Source organism: Battus philenor, unplaced genomic scaffold (genome assembly GCF_028537555.1).
Source record: "Battus philenor isolate CCGP_79_NKW_IND1 unplaced genomic scaffold, ilBatPhil1.0.hap1 SCAF_22, whole genome shotgun sequence".
In the NCBI taxonomy this organism is placed as follows: Eukaryota; Metazoa; Arthropoda; class Insecta; order Lepidoptera; family Papilionidae; genus Battus; species Battus philenor.
Window position 1 is genome coordinate 12686022 of NW_027181685.1, and position 23456 is coordinate 12709477.

Genomic DNA, 23456 nt, shown 5'->3' on the forward strand with positions numbered 1-23456 from the left:
CATATAGGAGTTTATTGAAGGGCACGTTTGAAATTTAGCTTTTGGTTGAAGGAGCATTATGTGGTAGGTCAATATGATCCTAGTTTCTACTATACTGAGATCCTCTGGAATTCTTGTCATAGCATATAAAAGAGGTTATTTAAAATGATGCTCAGTACTTAATGATATAAATCGATATAATTAACGCCTTTCATATTTTAATAGCAAATTCTCGTGTTATAAACTATGCTATTACCATCGATAGCTTTTTTTTGTCTGTAACCCAAAGTAAACTACTTCAAGGTTTATAAGTGAAACAAATAATATATTTTTTGAATATTATTTGCATAGGCACTTTGAAAAAGTGAATACATTGGTATGACGTACGTTCAAAAATGTTTCTTTTAATGGACTCTGACTGCTACCCAAACGGCAAAATCAGATTCCGCGGGTATGAGGAGGCAAGGCCCAGAGTGTGCTTAGTTTTAAACCTCTTTTAAAGTAGCGAAGCTATAAGGTTCCGGTCACCGAGCTCTTAAACGGTCCATGGAGTGACTAACCTCAAGTGCCCCCACGAGGAGAACTCTGCTTTGGCTGTCACTCGTTCATAATACTCGTTTAGCATTCCGACACAAGAGCGCCCGTCATGATTGAACCTTGACTTGGCCGGTTGCTATTGTCTGGCTAATATCACTTCTACCACTTCGAAAAACGCTGGAAGAAGAAGTGGCGGAAGAAACTCCAACAACGCTTCTATCTAGTATAATCGGACTTTGACATCAATTATGTGATTCAAGTATGTGTCTACATATAGTAATGCCAGTTCGAAATATGGATTCTATCGCGACGAACCTTTCAATACAATAGTTACTCTTAAAGTACGAGTAAATTAAAAAAAAATCTATACCATTAATCATGATATGCATAATTTTTAGAAAGCCAAGGGGATGAAATCGATTTGTTCGATATACGAATAATCGATTATAATTCATATTTCAAAGCAAATAACCGAGCGTGTAATTACAATTAAAACACGCAAATATTCACAAGCTACCTCAGTTCTATCGAAAAGCCATCACGGAAGAATTATTGCAGGAGACGATCGGACGGTAGCGAGAAATTTGAATTAAATTCCGTTTGAATGCAAAGCGAAACTTGGTCCGTTACGTTGTGGCCATATTTCACTGGACACCGGTCGTACTTTAGCCGATGAGAAAAGCTAGCACTACGCTGTAATAAAAGCCTTAAACGTTACATAATTTTAAAGGATTACATCAGCAAGAGTTTGTTTTTTCTTTAAAATTTCCTGTTTGATGTATCGTGGTCCTTATGTTACCCACACGTAAAAAAAATAATGTCACCGATATAGCTCGAAGATTTGCGCGTCCAAAGTGGCAGCGGGCGGGGCATGTCGCTCATGATATTGCCTGGATAACATCACTGCTGCCACTGGAGAAGAAGTGGCGAAAAAAACTCCAGCAACGCTTCCATTCCGTATGATCGTGGGTTTGGGTCTCTTGTGATATGTGATCCGACCTCGTTTCCGACGAGACAGCTTGTCTTTTAGTGGTTTCGTCGTTGTAACCAACGGCCGTTGAAGCCGAAAGTTCAAGTGGCGATCACGCACCGGTAGACGCCTTGAGGTTTCTAGGTGGACCGCCATAGTCGAGGTCGCGTGAAGTAGCTGAATGCGGGCAGCGTAAAACCTTCGCGGGAAACCTTTGTCTTGCCGTGGGCGTCTTTTAGCTCTCATCATGAACAGATCAGAATCATCAGGATCATCAGAATGATCCTTCTTCTCAACACCAAATGTGTTCGTGTGGAGAATAAATATTTATTTCTTCAATGCCCAACATAAGCTTGACCGACGACTTTAAGGTCACAACAAGCCGCTGCATGCAGGCAGCATAAGACCAATCCTCCTGGTGATCTTTGGGAGAGGCTTATATCTTGCAGTGGTCGTCTATCATCTGACATGATGATGATGATTCATTATTCATCAATTTCTATAAAGTAGTATACCAGAGACATTTTTATCACAGCCTTTTTTAAACGGTTTTATTTAGTTCGACCCGTACGGAATTTATTTGTTTATTTACTTGGGTCAAAATTAGAAATTGAAATTTAAGCACCTTCCCGTTGTTAGATTGATCTGAAATTTGGTACACACATTTAATTTAGATGACAATACAATATAATAAAATCAATAACATTATAAATCTAAGATGGCCGCCGATACAAAATGGCGGATTACATATTTTTCAAATGAAAGGGCTACACTAGTAAAACACGATGATTATGTCAAAATTTAAAATTCAAGATGGACGCCGTTCCAATATGGCGTACTAGGTACATATTTTTCCACAATCACCACAATATGGGCATCAAATAAAACCGTTTAAAAAACCGTTTAACTTAAAAGTTTTTTTACCGATTTTTATTAAATACATGCATTTAATTTATTTTAATTTAAAGTGTTCAGTTCAACTGACCATCCTCTAATATATGTATGCAAGAAAATTAAGTGAAATACGTAAAATATTCCCGAGCCGTTCTCTCGTCTATTTTTCACTTGAACGCGTAACAGTGTCCATAACTCTAAGGAGCAGGTGGCGTTTGGTCAGAGTTGAAGGAGCTTTATGGGCAAACACATTTCACCTCCCGCTTTAATGTGCGACCCATTCTTCTTTGTTCCCCTTTATTATCGATATACGAAGACTTAAATCACTCTACCAATAAAATAGGTAATATAAACAAACCAATACATTTCGATTAATATGGCCAAACCTTGCAATGTATAGCGACGTAAATGTATTTCATTTAAATGTTGATTGCTTTTAGGTGTAAGCGCGCATTTGATTATATTTCTATTGCATTTCAAAATCTATAGTTTCAGATGTCCTTAATGACGTAATGATTATAAACAAAATTAATAAGTAATGATAAATTGTTTGTATTTCACGAAGCTTTCTATATTTGTGATACAATTGTGATACATTTTATCTCTGTTCCACACTACATATGTGACGTTTCGCCAGTCGTTGTATTTCGTGCGACAAAGATAACGCTCTACGATGCCGAAACTAACCGATTGTCTCTTTTTAAAAGTCGATGTGCAATATTTATCGCCGGGTATTGTAAACTTATATTTGCGTTGTAATTAGAGGTAGTGTATACTATTTCCAAAAAAAACTTTCATTCCATCTACCATAGCTGTATGCACTTAAACATACCGAAAGCTTTTACCCTACAGAAGTATATATTTACATTTAAATGCTTTTGAACCTATAAATCACAGCGTGTATTTAAATACAAAATAAATAAATCTTAATAATTAAAATAGGTCTGGTGATTTGAAGATATTTAATAAGCTTGTATAATCAGAAATCTTTGGTAAATTTTTTGCTTGTCCCTCGGGGCGAAGTTATTAAAGGTCGACCCTTTGGCGAGCTCGGGCAATTTATAGAGCTTCGGGGACGCGTTTCGCTCAAATTTTGCTAATTAAAACATCTTCATAATGGTCGGCTGCCGACGCAACCAAACTCCATCGGAGTTTCCGCGAATCAATTCTTAATGTACCGCCGCTTCGAACATTCAATGATAGCTCCGCGTCTGAAGTGGCCAGGTATAGCGTGAAATATATGTACTTTATTACGAAATGTTTTGTTTTATATTGTTTACAGTATCTCTTAAATATAATCATAAACAAATACTATACAACCATAATTTTGACAGCATCTTCTTCGTTTAGTTTTAATTCCTATGTACCTTAATAAATAGTCAAAGTCTGTTTGATCAAAGAACTTTACCAATAAAAAAAATAGAATAGTTTAATGTTGATTAATTTCCAAAAAAATTTTTGTACGAAAAGTAAAATATTTTTAAACCGTATGTTATTTTCATCTATGCTCTTAACAGGGGGCGTAGCTCAGATGGTAGAGCGCTCGCTTAGCATGCGAGAGGTACCGGGATCGATACCCGGCGCCTCCAAATAATGTTTTTTGTTTATATTAAATATTTTATACTGTATTTAATTTTTTTCTTGTTCTTGTTCAATTTTTATTTTAAATGGACCTTTTTTTCAGAATCAAATTTGACAAAATTACTCTTATTTATACTATTTTCTTTATTAAATTTTATCATTATCATGTATATAAAATACTTTCGTAAATTGTTATTTACGAAACGCTTCACTTATAATTTATAACCTTAAAATTCTCTAACAGTGAATGGATAGAACTCAGGTTCAAATCTGACGGGTGACCTCGGACTAGAACGTAAAACACGTATATATAAATAAATATACGTGTTGTAGTAATGTATAAATATTTCATTATATATTATTTAATATCATTTTGTATTAAGAACACTATCTATAGCTATTAATCAATTGATCTTGTAATATTATAATATAAGAATGACTAAAATATTAAATCATATACATTTTAAATTTATACTTCGAGGTCAGGGCTGTCGTTTACAAATATAAAAAACATTGGACCTAAATGCGACCCCTGGGGAATTCCTATCGAGATCATCTGTACTGGATATGAATCTCTAAAAAAGAAGTCAGACCTTTCATACAGTAACCTATAGATGAACATTGTGCTTTTTGGATCAGACTCCCACTGCTGCCCTGACGACATTAGTAGATTCCGTGGTTTTGAAGTTCCTGGGGAAGTCTCCACCTAGCCTTAGACGTCGGATTGTGAGGCCGTCAAATTCTTAGATCGCATCGGTAGATACTTTATGGAAAGACCAGGCTCAAGGGTCGCCAGGAATTGATCTCGGCTTGGATTGTCACTCTTCGATGATAACCTGCTTACCATCTCAATACAGGAGCGACCCTTGGTTTGGTCTGTTACAATAACCTGGCAAATAATTAACTTTGCGTGCACTCTACCATCGCTTGTTCATCAATTGGATCCTATTTTAACATCATGGGGTAACTTCATTCTCATAAACGTTATTTCTACGTATGTTATACCAACACGGAGGGTCAAGATATATAGCCCTCTGTAACTTGAGTATGATTATATATGCCACTCACCGAACCCTTCCGTCCGGGGAAACTGAAGAACACGTCCGGGCCGTTCCTGTGAGGCATCTGACGGAGCACGTTGAGCAGCTTCGCGGAATGTCGGGGCTGGAATTAATTAAATTTATCAATACATAAATACACGAACAAGCACACGCACAAATTCAAATATTCTTCTTCTTTTTTCCTCTTCTTTTTGATAAATTCAAAATTTATTTATCAAAAAAAAATTTTGTATTTTATTGGTGTTATTAAAGCTTATAAAAAACATTTCAATGGTGAATGGATATACGCCGGTTTTTTTTTTTCAATTTATGTACATCCCATCAGAGGTGGCCCAGTGGTAGAGGACTGTCACTTGCGATCGTAGTTCACGGGTTCGATTTCACTTTATGCATTAAATATAAAGAATTGCCACTGTTCACAAACAACTTTCTAAAGAATGCCAACCCGCCAGGCGTGACGGTTATGGTATATTCTTCCTGTTGATATTTTCTAGGTAAAAATTCGGTAATACTACATATATATAAAAAAAATTATTGTTTACCATCTGTCCCTGATTTTGTACTGCCAAATGATATTAGTCAATCGCATTTCTAAAGATGAAATTATAAAAAAAAAATTCAGAGTGATCACTTTATATGCAACCAAACATCCTGTATAGTATATACTAATCTTAAAAATTCGAAATCAAATATAAATAAAATAATATTGCAGAAAATCCTAACTCTCTTGGTAATTTTAATGGCATTATTTACGCGCTAAAAATAAACATTTCACAGAACTATTATCGTCAACTTATTATTTATTTAATTAATCTATTTTATCATTGACTACTCTGCTTCGCAGTGTTATTGTTGTGGAGAAAAAGCAGGAAGACTACACGACACATCTCATGTCATGACAGACTCTACCGCAGTTAATATATAAATGATGAAATAATATATTTAATGTCCAAATGATATATTGCGTCAAATAAATCAGTGACACTCTTTTCATTTTGCTTTTTCAATTAATGAACCTATCAGCAATCACATTGAGTGATCGTTGATCAAATGAAGTGATATCAATTCACATCGAAACCTTTCAACAGATCGTCTCTTTCATTGCCAGACTTGTAATGTGTTATTAAAAGAAATTTACCGTGACATATTTAAAAAGGAAAATATACATTTTTGTTTTTAATTAATATACTCTCTGAACATAAGTCTAATCATAAGTATCTGAATTTAATTTATAACTATTTATTTGTACGCGCTAGAATAAATACATAGTTGCATAATAGTAATGACAAAAGCACAATGGGCAGTCTCATCACACAAGGCAATTTCTTTCAGACATAGTATGAAAACAGTAGAGGTATGAGTATGGGGTAGTTAACGTGTACATATATAAAAACATACAACATACCTATAATAAATACGGTATTATACATAATTATAAAATCAACAATAAATAAAAACCTCAAACTACCTTTTATCGCAATTGTCTACGAAAGAATAAATATAGAGAGAAAGGAAAATGAATAATGAAAGGGTCTAGTAAATATTTCTTAAACATTTTCTCAAAAAAAGGCATGTCCTTGTTAAAAATCTTTTACCTCAAAATCTCCATATTTTTTATCGAAAAATTCTTAAAGTTGTTTTGAACGAGCGATTTTATCCCAGTTTTGAACAAGTTATAAAAGATGTCGGTGTAATGACTTGGAAATTTTGGAAACGGATACACCGAAACTTTTATTTAAATTCTTGGCTGATTTTAAATAAAAGTTTAATATGTACACACACACATAATCTCGCTGGAATTATTTATATATGTATAATGTAGTCTTCTAGTAAATTCGAACGTTGCCACAATCCGCCCCCGCAAGAAATGTAAATTCTACCAGGCTAGCATAAGTACCGAAGAATTTGTCGAGAACCCAACTTAATAGTGGAGCGTCGACTAACCGGTTAACAAGAGGTCAGCGAAGTGCTCTTTGAATCTGCAGTATAGTACCGGCGAGACGTTTTGAGTGAGAGCACGTAACAGTTGCTTTGTGTTCATTTTTCGCAGTATCTCTTACGTTCGTTTTTATTAAATCATATATGCTAGCACAGCTATATACGGGATGATTAGATATCTTTATTCAATGTAACAAACTTTAATTGACTAGAAATGAGATACACTCCTTTAAAACTTTTACATCCAATCACCCTGTGTATCTGGAATTTCGTGCTGAAACACAACAGATGTATGTGAAATAATAAGAAAGATTTAAACCAGAGAAAAATTAATCCCAGTAACCCAAAAATTTTTCTGGTGATTTTTGCTTTCGGATTCCCAAATTCCTGACTTCAGATTCCTCGGTGGCTCATTTGCGAATTTTCTGTACAATTCCTCGTTGCATGGGTCTCTCGCAAAATATATTTATTATCAGATATACCATAATCGCCACGCATGGCAGGTTAGGCTGGCGATTGCAGTGTGGTATTATAGTACGCAGAGGATGCTGTTGCCCATCCTCTGGAAATTTGTTTGTGAGCTGTGGCAATCCTGTATAATTAATGCACAAAGTGTGAATTATATATGACTGAATCCTGGAAATCGATCCCGCGACCTGAGATTTTAAGTCTGTCCTTTACCGCTAGGCTACCACCCCGTAATTCCAACTCCTCAGTAAGTAATAACTCAACTTACCCATTTTCCGTTCACTGCTTTCATGGCGTTAAAGAGCTGCTTCAGCTCTTTCACCGTCACACTGTAGCTAGCTAGCACGCCCAGCATCTCGATCAACAGATCTAAATCAAAACGAAATACCAGATTATAATAAATAGTTAATAATTACAATGTGTTATTTATGCAAAATACTTCTGCAAAATCAATATCAAGTCAGCCTACATACGCCTATTGAAAAGCACAAGCCTTTTTCCCCAAGGATTCCAACGATCGAATTCTTTCGCGGTTCTTATAGAATCTTCTTCGAGGTTCTTGTAGGTTCTAATAGTCTTTAGAAACTATTTTATTAATTTACTATATTAATAACAGATTTTTAATATTAAACGAGTATTTTTAGGTACACAGTCTTAAAGATTGCGCCCCGGAGGAAATATTTTCAAATTAAGAGCGCTATCGGTCACAAGCTAGATGTTTCCTTTTACATCAATTTTCTCTTCAATTTTGTGGTCTGATCTTTCTACAATGTTGTATGTAGTAAATTTTTAATGTTGTATCACCTATAAAGGGTGCACATAAAAGAACAATTATTTATAAAGTAACCTTTAACGCACTTTTAACAAATGTGTACTGCTGGTTTACGTAAATAAATAAATCACCGCGATGACCAGTCCTTCGCTGGTCGCATTTAGCGACTTCCTGCGACCTTAATTTTGTTGTCGTTCAACCAAGTAGGGGGCGTAAATACACCACACGAGACCCTTTTGTAATATACTTAAATTTAAATGTTCCTTTATAATAATTTATTCTCACAACATAAGAAGAATTTCAGAACAGCGTAATTTGATATAAACTAGATTTGAACTGAGTTATATAATAAATGTCACGGGTGGCTCCAAGTTGCTAGAGATAGAGAAAAGTGGAAAGCTTTGTAGAAGGCTTTTTTACCCTGAGGGGATCCATACAAACTTAGTACAAAATTATCAAAATTATTATTTAAAATTACTAATGTTAAGCCATTTGTGTGGAACGAAATAAAGCATTTTGTTGGCAATTTGCATTCATTATTATCGGTTTTTACTATATAATAATGATAACCTCCGAGTTAAAAAAAACACTTAGGAAGAGATCACAAGAAACTCAGACGCTTTTACAGAAGTCCTTAAAACAGCAGCTATCCATTGACATTCTCCTGCTTCATTATAATTTTAAATTCACGGCCCAAATTTTAATCTGACTTGGTTTTATATATATATATATATATATATATATAGCAAAGTTGGTACGACCAGATTCCGGCAGATGGCGCCACTGTCGTTCCAATAAATTTCATATGTCGTGACAGTTCATGTTGAATTCAAATCTATTACAACAAAAACAGCGAATGTCTACTGTCGTGTCGAGTTGTAGGTGACATAAGAATTGTCACATGTCCAATTCATATAATTAATAAATAAACAAAAAAAGTATATATTTTTTATTAAATTCCCCGCAGATGAAGTCGCGGGGCATAGCTAGTAGGTGTCAGTGTTCACGTCATCAAATATAATATCAACCTTTTATCAACTTGTTTAAGTCGGTGGTTTTGGTTAAAGTTGGGCGCTACAGTTATATCGACGTAATATCAATCTCAAAACAACATTGTTTGTTTTTTAAAACCATTTGTAATAAATAGGATAATGCCCAGCAAATGCGCTGAATCATCGTTATAATATTATTAATTGATGGATAGTCTTGTGCACAAAGTATTATTCCGATATGTCGGATCGCCTAGTATGCTTAATATAATGACAAGCAATAGTAACTATGTATATGCTACGGGCGGCATGACCTGAGGATCAATCCCCGATGCCATGTACACTTTATACTAACGACATTCCATATCTTAATGATATTGACTTGATTTAAGTTATGTACCTCAAGTGTCATAAACAGTATTATGTATTACATAATTAAAATAATAATAACAACTTTTCAAGATATTTTTTATAGGTCTACTAGCTGATTCCGCAAACGTTGTTTTGCAAAAAAAAATATTTTTAATTTTCAATTTAAAAATAAGGGTTGATCGTAGAGGGGTGAAAATTTAGGGTTGTATGTATTTTTGTATGTTGTATCATAAAAAAAATTTAAGGGTGAACAACCCTTATCACTTAGGGGTATGAAAAATAGATAGTAGCCAATTCTCAGACCTACTAAATACGCATATAAAATTTGGTAAAAATCGGTCAAGCCGTTTATGATCCGATCAAGTTCGAACACTGTAACACGAGAATTTTATATATAAGTTATTCCACTGACATTAACGTCCGTGTTTTTTTTTTATATTAACGTTTATTATCTACATTTTTTTGCCCATTCTATTAACTCTTTTATCTATTTTAACGACGTCCTAACAATGTACAGTTTTTTAAATCACGTTTCGAGCGCCCACTTTTTCATCACCTTACTCCATATTGTTATTATCATTTAAAAAATATTAAAATCAATAGTAATTTACAGAAATGAAAGTTCATTTATGTAAATACCCTAAGTAAATGCCTTTTGGAGCAACAGTAATTAATACATAAAGAATACATACATTCGTACATACAAACTATATGAGAAAATATCTAAAATGATGATGGGAATCTCACAAACGAATTTCTGGTACGTAGTACCAGGACGTCATAAAACGTGATAGTTGAAACATGAATACCGCAACGCTGTACGGTCGGGTTCGAGCGAGCTCTGCGGTCGGGCTGCGAGTGAATCCATTTAAGCGAGACGACTCTAACGCACCGAGCTTCGAGCAAATTAGAGCACATCCGCCGACGCAGCTACAAAGAGCTCTCTTTGAATATTCCCCGAGTCGAAACGAAAAAGTGAACCGTTTTCAAATTGAAAACGTTTGTACAAACAGTGCCCGTTCAGTGGCAAACGGATACGGCAACCGTCGCGTAACGCGTTCAGAGTGCGAGGCGCGTTCAATATTAGAGGGTTAGGCTTTAAAAGCGAGCCGCCATGCCGGTAGATACGGTATGTGCTCGCGCTTACAGTATAGAAGCGATGACAAGTATGAACTCGTTATCTGCAAGCTTTCTCTTTTAAAAACGTTTAGCAATTTTAAGACCAAGTAAAAACTTATATTCAGTGTGATTTTTATATACACGTAAAAGCTGTATATACCCTATTAATAGTTTCAGAAATAATAAATAATGATAACATAGTAAGAAAAACATTTCTTACTACAAATTAAAATAAATTATTGTTTACTATCTGCAGGTTTACTGGCAGAAATTAGGCCAGTCGTATTCCAATAGAAAATATAAGCTATACATTCATCTCTCTAGGTCTTTACACTCACAACCGATCATCATGTATAATTAATTTTTATTTATTGAAGTAAGAATAATCAGAATCAGAAGAACTATATTTAAAATTATAAAATATTACATAGAAAATTCAGACAGTAACCCATGTATAAAAAATAAACACAGTGTCCTAAATGCCCTTACACTGGTCATTACGGAACTTGAATTCCTTTTTTTTTGTGTACCAGGAATAAATAAACAGAGACGCAAAGTGAAACATCATAAGCTTATAAAGAACCTTTGTACCAGGATTCCATAAAACCGGGAGTGTTCTCGTTCCGCAATTCATTTATATAAAAGCGCGAAATAAAAGCCACTCGAAACTCTGGTCCGAAGTCGCGGAATGACCGGCATATTGTTTCGAGAGAGTAATCCCGCGCATCGCCGAGGTGACTAATCCCGGCTTAATTCCCGGAAAGACCGGGATTGGGGGCGCCTCGGACGAGAGTTTAATTTGAGCAGCGGATATTACTGGACGCCGTTATAAAAGTAATGGATGTAATTCACTGCCTTTGTTTGAAATAAGAGCTCCAAAGTCTTGGAGTTGAAAACTTTGAGTAATGAATTTCTTTTACTGCTTTGGCGTGGCTGGGGAGGTCTTAATTTACTATTGCAGGGAAAAGGACAGTAAATATCAATTTTTTATAAAATATTTCGGTATACCAAAATCAAGTAATAGTTTTTACAATAACATCTAGCCTATGGAATATATTACCTATCTATAATTAAATTACGGCTCGAACTAATCTATAAAGAACGTACCTAATTACTGTAAATAACAAAGATAATGTATATATAATTAATATAAAAAATTAATTCATGAGATCCTGATATAAATAACATAAGTATTTTGTTAAACCAAAATTTGTACAACCAAAAAAAATCTAAAATTTATTCCAGAAATAAAGAACTATAAATAAAGTAAAAAAAGAACGTATATTAAATTTATTTGAATCCTAAACTAAACCACGATGGCAAATGTTAATTTTTATTTGAAGAAAATTTATATCAATAAAAAAAAACAATAGGAGTAATCTAATAAAATTAAAATTATTTTTTATAGTTAGTTGAAAGTTTAAAGTAAACAAATATGAACGATTAACGTAATAAATAAATAACTTTCGAAGTCTTAGCTATTTCTAAGACTTTCTTGTGTAATAATTAAATTAAAAAGAGAGCTCAAAAAACGAATTCCAGCGATGATGAGACGTTCCCTTAACTCGACGAGTGTAGTAAAATTTGTAAGCAGGTTTCCGCCCTATTTTTGATACGAACTACCAGGCACACATAAAGTCACAGGACCGTCTCACAGTGTGAACGTAAAAACGAGGCCCTTTTTAACCCCGCATTGTAACGGGATAGCCAGCCGGGCCTTTGTTGGGTGTGTAAATGTAATCACGAAGGTAACAAGATTCATAGCTGGTCCACAATAATGAGATTTTCTTTTATGAAATAGTGCTTGTTAATCTGATAAATAAAATTACGGTCAAAAGGTTTTGGAGAAAACGAAATAAATAAAGCTACTTTACTATGTCCAATATTTTGTACTTAATATTCGCAGTGACACCAGGACATCAGAAATGAAAGGAACAGCAAGAAAGTATATGGTGACAATGTCCAATAAAACAAGTTATGTTCGGACGTGTCAATATTTTCGTTGAATGTGTTTCAAATTAACGTCAAGTGGAAATCAGGTTATAGGAACAGTGGAATAACTTTTACAACAAAGTCAGTTAAACCTTTGAATACACGGTTTAACAAAAAATGATGTTTTGATTTAAAATCAGGCATTACAATACAAAAAACATTCCATTTACTATTTTTGAATTGTACACTATTTATAAAAATTAGTGACTTTATTTTCTGGAGGAACCGTTAACGCTAATTTATGGCACACCTGTATATATAAGGAATGAATTTGATTTTCTTTTTCCTTTCGATGACTGGACTGAACGATCACCATCGAAAAGGTAAAAGGTGTGTGTTGTCAAATTTGTTCTACTATGAATACGCCGTTGGTAATTGATTTTTAACTTATTTTAGGATAAAGTGATACAAAAACTTACGATCTTTTACCTGAATATGTAATAAAAAAATTAAACATCAGGTTCGTGCGGGTTTTAGTGTATTTAATATTAATGTCAAAATTTTATCCTGTATAATTTACCCAAACATTTCTAGACGGTTTGTTTTGTTTGAAAGATTCGGCTTAAAAACACCAATGAAACCGTAATAGGCAATCAACAAAATCCCCGCCGCCCTAAAGATAATTGAGTAGATCACTTATGCGATCGTTTTCCCCTACCCAGTTATCTGTAAATTCACATTCTCCTTGTAATTCGATATCTTCTTTTGGAAAAAATAATTCATTCAATACAATTTATTTTTCCGAAAAATTCCGTTCAATATGATAAATAAATTATATTTAATTTAGGATTTTTAAAAAGTTGAGGTGAAAATTAAAAAATCTTATTTTAATTATTCCCACACATACCAGGAGATAATAAGCGTTTAGGACTATACTTAAAAACACACCACCAGATGTACTCGTGAAAATTTTTTTGTGTAACGACAGATACCTAAAGTTGGGGCTGCACACACGCAGCCCTTCAAAGAAAGAAGAATAGAAGGGTTAAGGTAATTTCTCAGAGGTACTAGGGGTACATAAACTACTAGTAGTCCCCTCCTTATGACGACTGGTGTAATATTTTTTTATATTGAAACATTGATAAAGAAGTCTCAGAGAAATTGAAAGCTCCTTAGTTTTGTGAAAAAATCCTATAACGATTAAAACTAGGTCAGAATTTGCTTGTCGCAATTATTTTTACGAAAACACAATAAAACAAATTTAAGGGGTTTAACGGGCGACGCGAATGAAATAAAAGCAAAATGGCGCCAAATGGAAATACGCGGCCGGCCGCCCCGCTGTACACAGCTCACCGCATAACGGATATCACTTAAAGGGGCCTTTTAAAATTAAAAAAATACCAGGATAACAACATTGAGCCCGGAATATTTTGTTACTTGCTGTGTATTTCCCGGTGAATAAAACTCGTAAACGAAATTGTGTGTCCATTGTAATTTTTCGGTTGTATTTTTTCACGTGCTTTTTAAAAATACTTTTAACTAAATTTCTCTTATTAGCCTGGAACGTCCACCTACAAGGTGTATAGACGACCTTGTTAAGGTTATTGAAAGGCGCTGGATGCAGATCGCTTCCATTCATATCCGTCTATGCCCAATAAGGAGCATCCTTTGGCTGAAAGGAGGAGTTCCTTCCCATAAAAACTCCCTTGGTTCTGCGCTTGAGTGAGAGGCCCTTTTAGTACCACTAGGATTATTTTTGCCGCAGTCACTTTCACTATGTTGTTTCGGAAAGTCTGTTCCAGATTATGCGTTGTTTTTATTTTCCCTGTAATCTTAGTGCCATGGTTCGAGATCACATCAATCTGTCGTCTACTTTCTAAACAAATGGGAATTTACGGACCCCACTTTAAATACTCGCGCCTCTAAAATATTCATTTCTAGTATAGAAATACCGGACATCACAAAACGCATTCTTCTTTTATCTAACCTTTGTTAACTACAGTACTACTATTTTTGTCACTATCAAGTATATGTCGGTTAAAGAAAATGCTAAGTCATCGTTGTTATCCAGGTTAGCCACGCCCCTTGACCAATCAGATCGTAGTAAATTACAAAGCGTTTTACATAATGACCAGTTGAATTATATCGTATAAGGTAAATGCGTGTCTTTTGTGTGTATTTAAAATAAATGTCTCAGAAATTTGGTTCATGTAAGGCATAGATTTCTGCAAACTTTGAATAGTGCGCTTGCAATGATATCAAGAAACAGTTTATCTTTAAATCTGTCATCTGTTCTTTGTGAGGTGATCTATTCACTATCATTTAATCAATCTCTTAGTGAAATTCAATTACATATATATTCAGTTGAAATGATAATGTCGAAAAATTTGGTGTTTATTGTTTACATGTTAAAAATAAATTGTTCGCTCCAGCACTCCGGCCGCGCAGTTTTTACGGCACCGCGCGGAATAATTACGAGCGTTCCTCTCTCTTTATGGGTATTTTATACAGAAGTGTGCGCGGCCGAAGTAATGTATTACAGGGGTCGTAATTGCTTCTACGCATTTAATTTCCCTATAAAGACTATTTCACACTAGCTTAATAAATTATTTCTATTTCATATCGCACGCTCAAAGCTACTGAGGACTTCTAAGGTTTTTCAACGAGTTACAATTAGGCAAGAAAAAAATTGTTGACGAGCGAAAATATTCAGATTCTCAGTAGACAGGCCATATTGCGCGCAGAATAGATGAAGGCATTAAGGTTTTGAAATGGAGACCACGGAGCGGCAAGTACAATATGCTTTATAAAAACATATATAAAGCCGTGTGTTCTTAAATATCTCATGTAAGTAAATCACCCTTGCCGTCTTGTCGCTCGCAGGCGGTCGCGTCACTAAACATCACGTATGTGATAGCAAATGTGTCACTAGCTATACCAGATTTCAATATGGTATCGCAAAAATGCTCAAGCCATAAGAATCTAAAATAACTAAAATTAAACTTAACCTTCAGCTAAATGGAGGACAAAGTTATTTTCACATCTTCGTCAACAGTTCCTAACCTTTATATACATACACTACTACGTGTACCTATTTTTAAATCTCTGTCATCCAAGCAAGTCATTAAAAATTTACGACGGAACTATCAAAGTTCATCCGAGTCCTTTTCGAACACCTCTACAACCCTTTGATCTCCTAGTACACGTGGGAATAAAGAGTCCTCCTGCAGGATTATTTAACGATCATCCAGGGATATTAAAAAATCATTCATAGGAAAATCAAGGAGCAGACTTAAGGATAAAAACTATGTGGTACACAATTTTAAACCAGGGTCGTGGGAATTGTTCAAAAATAGAAGGAAGTTTCAAAAATATTCACATAGTCACAAGGACAACAGAACCGAACAGGATGTTAGGGTGTGTCCCTTACGCACGGTAAGAAATTAAAGACACCGCGACACGAGCTAGTTTAGTTAAGAAATATAATGCCGTCTCTTTCTGCTTTCTTATTTCATCACCCGGGAGAAATCCATGCTAATATTTTTTTTGATTACAGCAATTATATCAAAAGAACGTATCGTAGTTTAAAAATACCCACGATTTTACGAATTTTTTACACAAATAAATTTTTAATAATTTGAAAAAAATAATTATATTTCGAAACTAGACGACCAAAAGTTTTTATTGGTTTTATTTGTGATTAGCAAAAAATATTTTATTCTCATCAGTACAAAGGTAGCATAAGATCAAGAGCTCCAAAGTTTTTAAGTATTTTTTCAATTCCTCAGAAAGAACAAAGAAGTTTCAAACAAAAATATTTTATAAACTAGAAAAATTTACTTTTCCCAGGGTTAAAATATACACAAAAGCAGTATAGAAAATGTATGATAGTTTTTTATTGTTCCTATTTAATATTCCCACGGGGATAATAGAGAAAGATATGATTTAAGACAACTAAGGCAATTTAGAACATCTGCAACTAAGAAAAGATAGTTAATGAAATTATATAAAATCTTTATCCTTGGCGAAACCCCAAGACAAAAAGCCATCATGCCATCACTCTAATCATAATTAATAAAATAAACAAATAAAAACGGCAAAGAGAAAATAAATCAACTGAACGTTAAATTACCCGTGAATATATTCACACGGGTATTGGGACATCAGAATGTTCAAGGATATCAAACATCCATCACATTTAACCTACAGACATTACCCAGAATGAGTAATGGATTGAACGAAAATGGATGAGATTCCTTTTGCTGACACTGACTAAAATGAACCCAAAGATTATTTTTACGAAAGTTAAAAAAAACAATGTTGCCGAAAGGGTTGAATATTTTCTGGTATATACTGAGGCAGCAGAAATGCGTGGAGATTGCTTTAGAGAAATATTTTTCTTCAAACTTTTTTACTATCCACAAAGGCCCCAACGTAAAATACCTGACAAAGGATCGCAGCAAAAACATTTTGTTGCTATCTCTTTCATCTACCTTAACTTTTAAGGTATTCGAAACTACTTTGACGTGCGTTTCATTTCTTTCAACTTTCTTGCCTAACGACGCCATGGAAACAAATATCTATGAATTTCAGAAACTGTGTTGCCATGAGCGTATTCCCACAGTCACTGGGATGGCAGAAGTTGCCAGAAGTTTTATGTTACGTTTGGAGAGAACTAAAATTTATATTCCTTAAAAGTATATTAAATTCTAGACGCAAAGATTAAAGCAGTTTCAATAAGAAAGAATAAGGTTTCTCAGTCGTTCCTTAATATTCACAAGGTTATCGGGGTATCAGAAGTTGATCACGGTTGTTATCCCCATTTCCAAGAATACCATGACAGCAAAATAAACCCTACTGCTTGACATATTCTATAACAGTTTAATTGAATTTTGTATGAACAGGAAGATTGTACACGATTGTGTAAATTTTGAATACTTAAGACGCGAGATGACAAGACGTTGATTAAATTCACACCCTTACTAGGATAACAGAAGACTGCTGTCGTTATTATGTCAGTTGTGGGAACTTTTTGTAAAAGTGACGGTTATCCATCCATACGGGTCTTACTTGACCATGTTTGAGATTTTATTTCTTAATTGCCCTTACATTGTAAAAAAAAAATATATAAATATATATTTAAATGTATAATTATTTAGTTGTACTTATCTTACAGAGAAGATAGAAAGAAGATTATCAGTATTTTCAGTTGCCCTCCTTTTGAAAATAAAAATAAAATGTTTATTTATTACAGAGAACAAAACGGACAGTTCTCCATACTATTTCAGAAAACTTGGTTATCTCACTTTGGAACTTAAAATACACATAGGCCACATGCTCAAAGGGTTGAATATTTTCTCACAGCCACTAAGGCAACATGACTTTAAACTATCTATGATTTTTTTGTTATCCTCATAAGATCAGAGAAAGGGAAGGGGATGGTGCTCTCTCTTTCATTTATGCATAAGCTATCCTTAGGAAAAAAAATACAAGGCACACGAGTTTTCCCACGGATACTAAGGCAAGAAGAATTCGATTCTTACACACTTGAGAAAACATTTCTCAAAGCTTCATTATTGTTCCCAGGGGAACCAGGGCGTCAGAGCAAATAAGTAGTAAGTGGGTAACTTATTAAAAACGGCTCAGTACGTTCTACGATTATATAATTAACTTTCTAGTTAATAGTTATTGGACTATCACAGTTCATTACAATAAATCAGTTAATTTATTATAATTATAACTAGCTGTCCCCTGCCGAGTTTGTGAGTGTAATTTTATAAATACCATTCTAGGTAATTTTTATTATACTAATAAGGTATATACGGTTTTATACGTAAGAGGCATAATTTAAAATATTCATTTTTAATTAAAACCTCTCTCAATCCTCTTGCTAGTGGAATTTCGTTAAGTCCTTTCTTAGCTGACTTCTACCAGGCGAAAGAAATCTTATCAAGTTTTTAGGTCTCATTGTTCCAGAGAAATATTGATGAGTTAATACATAGGTAAAATCTCTTGTATATGATGCCAGATACAATTTTATTTATTTATTTAATGTTCTTTATTGTTCACGATAAGATACATGATATACAGATACAATAATATACAGAAAAGTACAATGGGCGGTCTTATCACACAAGGCAATCTCTTACAGACAACCATAGTAAGGAAAAGATGCTTTACGGTATTTAGTGCTTTTGTTAAGTTACACCTAAACAAAGAGATTTGTTTTGATTCTCGTAAAGATTTTGATAGTTAAAGGTAATTTTATATTATACTGTGTAGTTTGTACTGTGTAGGAAAGAAAAAATTTAGACTACATTACTCTAAATTTTTCCATATTTTTTTTTGGTGCTTCTAAAAATATATATAAAAAGAATTGCTTGTTTCAAGTGGCACTGGGCGATGTACATCGCACGCGCAACTGAAGGCCGTTGGAACTGAAAGGGCCACAATGTGAGTATACAAAAATTTCCTCATTAAAATATATAATATTACTGATTTATCAAACTGCAAGTCCTAGTCTTAGGGTAAGTCAGTTCAAGGTGATAGAAATGGGTGGTGATAATCATAAGATTTATCATCATTAATTAAACAATCATAAAGTTGATTAAATAAGTTAGATAAGTGAACAGATGACCTGCGGTCGAGGGAAGTTCCTGGATACGGGCAGCCCGAGATTTGTGATCGCGGCGATCTTTTGCGGGAGGCTTAATCTTTGCAGTAAACTAGGTTACCTGCAACGACGGTCTCGGCGCGCGGCAGCCGCTGCAGCACGTGGTGTATGAGCCCCACGTCGGTGCACGCCTGTAGGTTGCGCACGCTCTTACGAAGGATCGCGATGAACACCGACCATATCTCTGCCTGTAAGCAAACGCAAATGTTTCTCATTACAGTTTCGTCTCATAGACTATATAGATGTAAAAGCTTCATAGAGTATAAACCCATTTGACGTCAATTAATGCACGGTACACCAAACAAAAAAAATATATTAATTATTTCAGAAATAATAAATAACGTAATGCATAAAAAATTTCTTCAAACTTCAAAATATTTCATATTTCAGAATGATCGCTTTAAATATATAGAGGTGACAAAAATATTACATATAGATAAATTAACACAACCTTATTTTCTTAAACAATTCGCGATCAAACAAGTAATTTCTCTAATGTATTTACACTAATTCTTATATACTAAAACTATATATAAAAGAAAATGTAACAAAGTAACATATGTTTTAAGTAAAAAAGACCAATTTATATACAGGTATAAGAGGCGGTAATAGCTCAAGGCCATCTCTATCAGATAATCTTTGGATGGAGATCAGAGACATTAAGGAGATTTGGACAGATTGTAATGCACTAGTAGTATAGTGTCATACACTTGCACATTTATATACACATAAACATATATACCAATACATACGTTAAATATAAATATTTATATAGATGTCTATGTGTATATATACACACACAAGAAAAAGTTGTTGTATAAATACAAAAATTTTGTATATACGCATCCCGGAATATTGTTAATACACGATTGCTTTTATAACAAGCCGACTTTTCGTGTCTTTTTTGGAATATATAAATAATGTAAGCTGCTTATGTACTGCGATAAGCATCAAAAATCAATACAACCCAAATTCTGTTCTGACCCCTCGCGTTGCCGCCAAAACGTACTCCAACATGGCACACGTTATTTACTTTATTCAAAATTCAAACACAAAAATATGGCGCTGGCTGGCCATTATTCATCGTATTCAGCGTGCCGCCGCATTTTAAGAATAAAGTCGTGTTTCATTAGCCGGAATGAATGATGCGTTTGCAAAATAAAACAAGAAATTCTCTTCTCTCTGTACACATAATCCCAAAGCGTGCACTTGACGTTAATTCATGCCGTTTCATTTAGACGACGTCTCTCTCTTTCTCTTCAGGTTTAATGAATTTATTTGTTTACTGCTTGTATTTATTTGTTTGTGGGATTCCCCCATTAAAGACCAGTCGTAAGTAACCTCGTCTCGCATCCGAATGTCATCACCTTTATATCGTCTTACTATGATCAATAACATTCAAAAAAGGACGAATAATAATCATTATTCTTTCCTTTCGTCCTTTAGATAAATTATTTTATTGTACTTTTATTCATTATTAAGTTATAGATATGTTTATTGAAAACTACGTACTAGACAGAAAAAAAATCAAGTTTATTTTTTAGAGTTTATAAGCGATATCCACCTATGGGATGTACTGCACATTGTAATATCTCTGTAACCATATGGATCAGAGATTTTAAATTTGGAATATATCTTTAACTACACTACTCGGTGTTCTAAAAACGGATTTAAAAAATTTCGACCGCAACAAGTTTAAGAGTTTAAAATAAATGCTTAAAAGTATAATCTATATATATATATTATATATATATATATATATATATATATGGATATGAATGTTGAACAGGAAGTCGCCGTTGTAGGATGTTTTATATTTAAATTATTTTATAGAAAAAACAAGATAAGAGAAGGAAGATACGAAAAAAGACTTCTTTTTGTAATTTTCGCACGATACACTATACATTCTCACAAGTACCAGGATAGCAGATGCACGTGAGAAGTCAAGGAATGTTAGGGAATATTGTGTAAGGGCGAACGATAATGGTAAGAAAGAGACAGAATGCAAAGTCGTGTCAAAAATGTAGGAATCGAGTGCTTTCTACGTGTAATGAACACATGGTTAAATTCGATGAACAGAAAAGAAAAAAAAGTTTTCTTTTTTGCACCATTTTATTGTGAACGTGACTATATTTTAATTTTAATTGCTTTTGGTAAATAAATAGTTATTCTATTTAATCATTTGACTTGTATAAAAAGAAAAATATTATTTGCATTATTACCTGGGAATTCTCCACATTTTTTCTCCATAAAACCTTACCTCCGTGGTGTAACGATAAATTTAAATTAATAAGTCCGAACACCTAGGAATAGGTGAACGTGATTAGAATACTGTTCAAGCAGAGATTTAACCTCGGGAGCTATTGCATCTATTTTCAAAAAATTGAGTTTCGGCACCTCGAAATTAAAAAAAAAATCATGTTAGGATCGGAACTGAGGTTCCAAAGGGAGCCCTGCAATTTACTGTTTTTCATAGCATGCATGAAAATGTATTTCGGGACCTCTCGTTCCTCCGTGTCATGTAAGGGGCAGGAAACAACTTAGGTCAAGTATTTTTTTCATTTTATACTTTTATTTCTCTTTTACCTTCACAATCTCCTATATAACAATTGCGTTCTGTATTTCACAATCTCTATCTTTCTTCACATTCAAATCGTCCCCCGTGCATCACCTTCCTTCCCTCATCTTCGTTTCTAGACTACAGTTTGCTACATTATCACAGTTTTGACTAAATTATTTCTAGTTTTATTTTCATACAGTTATAGCTATTTTTATTTCCTAAACCTTTTTTGTTTTATTCAAGACTACCTTGGGATCTTGTTCGACTGTTTTTGATTTCCTTTAGAGTCTTAATAATTTCTATTGTTATTGTACCACTTTTGCTATTTTATTGTTAAATAAATAAATGATTGTCTTTTCTTGTAGAAAATTTATATTTATGCTAAGTTTCTTACGAATGTTCATCTATGGTCTAAAACATTTATCATTCTAACAGATGGTAAAGTCATCTAGATGTTAATAAGATATGTAATTTATCCTAATTTGAATAAAGTATTTACAGAGCAGAAAATTATTTACCATGGTTCATCGTGAAATGCCAGTAGCACTTCATTGTATGCATTTATAACAAATGAAACATCCTTTATAATCCTCTTACGCATTCTGTATAATTGACTGCGGTTCGTTTGTAACAAAAGGCAATGAAGCCTCGTATAGTAATCCCATTGCCACTTTGTTACAGCCGACAAAGAACGAATCGCTTTGTTGGAACGAGTGTACCTACCAAGCAAACTGAATTGTCTTTGATTCAACTAACTCGGAGCAACTCGCGACAGAATTTGACAAGGTATCAATTAGATACGATAGTATGTAATAAATAGGTCACTATCATCGATCCACCTAGACGAGGTCCAAGTAAAACATGCTACAGATAGTATTTTAAATGTTATTTATTATTTTTATATAACATAAAACACCTTCTTACTTGTTATCTACGCAATACTCTAGGCTAAGTTTTCTATATTTATTTATTGATTTATTTATACTTTATTGTACACCAAAATTCTATATAAAAAACAAAACAACAAATTAACGTAGATAATAATTAAAAAAAAAAAGAAACAAAATATATATATGTACATGAGGCGGTCTTATGGCTCGTGGCGATCTCTTCCAAACAACCTTTGGATGCCGAAATTATTTTAAATGTTAATAGTCTTCGGTCGCCACAAAACACTGGATGCAGGCCACTTCTATCATCAGCAGTGAACATCCTACTGACTGAAATGATGAATAACTTCTTAGGTAGACTTTTGTGATCAACACTAAATAAATTAGAAACTGTTTATATACTGACTGATTTTTGTACGTTTCATTGATATTAAATAAACAGAAAATTAAACAGTTTTAATATATATTACGCATCACTCCATTATACAAGATAAAAGTGTTTTATTAGATCAGTCTTTCTTTTTACTTTTATTTACTTTTCATTCGAAATGACATTACCTACGCGAATATAATAAATTTGTATAAGATATCTGTACCCTTCCGTTTCTTAGCTTGTAATCTAAAATTAAAAGTTTCGAAATGTGTGGAACTTGGTTTGTTGGCACATTTACATGATTGATATTATAATGTACACTTAAACAACTTGAGTTTCTGACCGGAT

At 33.8% G+C, this 23456-nt stretch overlaps 1 protein-coding gene and 1 non-coding gene across 2 annotated transcripts in view; one reads left to right on the forward strand and one right to left on the reverse strand.

The window, feature by feature from the left end:
* Positions 1-23456, reverse strand: part of rg (rugose) — a 728321-nt gene that overhangs the window by 344980 nt on the left and 359885 nt on the right. Inside the window, exons 3-5 of the mRNA XM_068766997.1 lie at positions 19347-19473; positions 7697-7797; positions 5030-5125 (exon numbers count right to left, since the gene is read on the reverse strand). Coding sequence (XP_068623098.1) covers positions 5030-5125; positions 7697-7797; positions 19347-19473 — 324 coding nt within the window. The remainder of the gene's footprint in view (positions 1-5029; positions 5126-7696; positions 7798-19346; positions 19474-23456) is intronic.
* TRNAA-AGC (transfer RNA alanine (anticodon AGC)) lies at positions 3897-3969 on the forward strand. The gene has a single exon. It is a non-coding gene; the product is annotated as a tRNA-Ala (tRNA).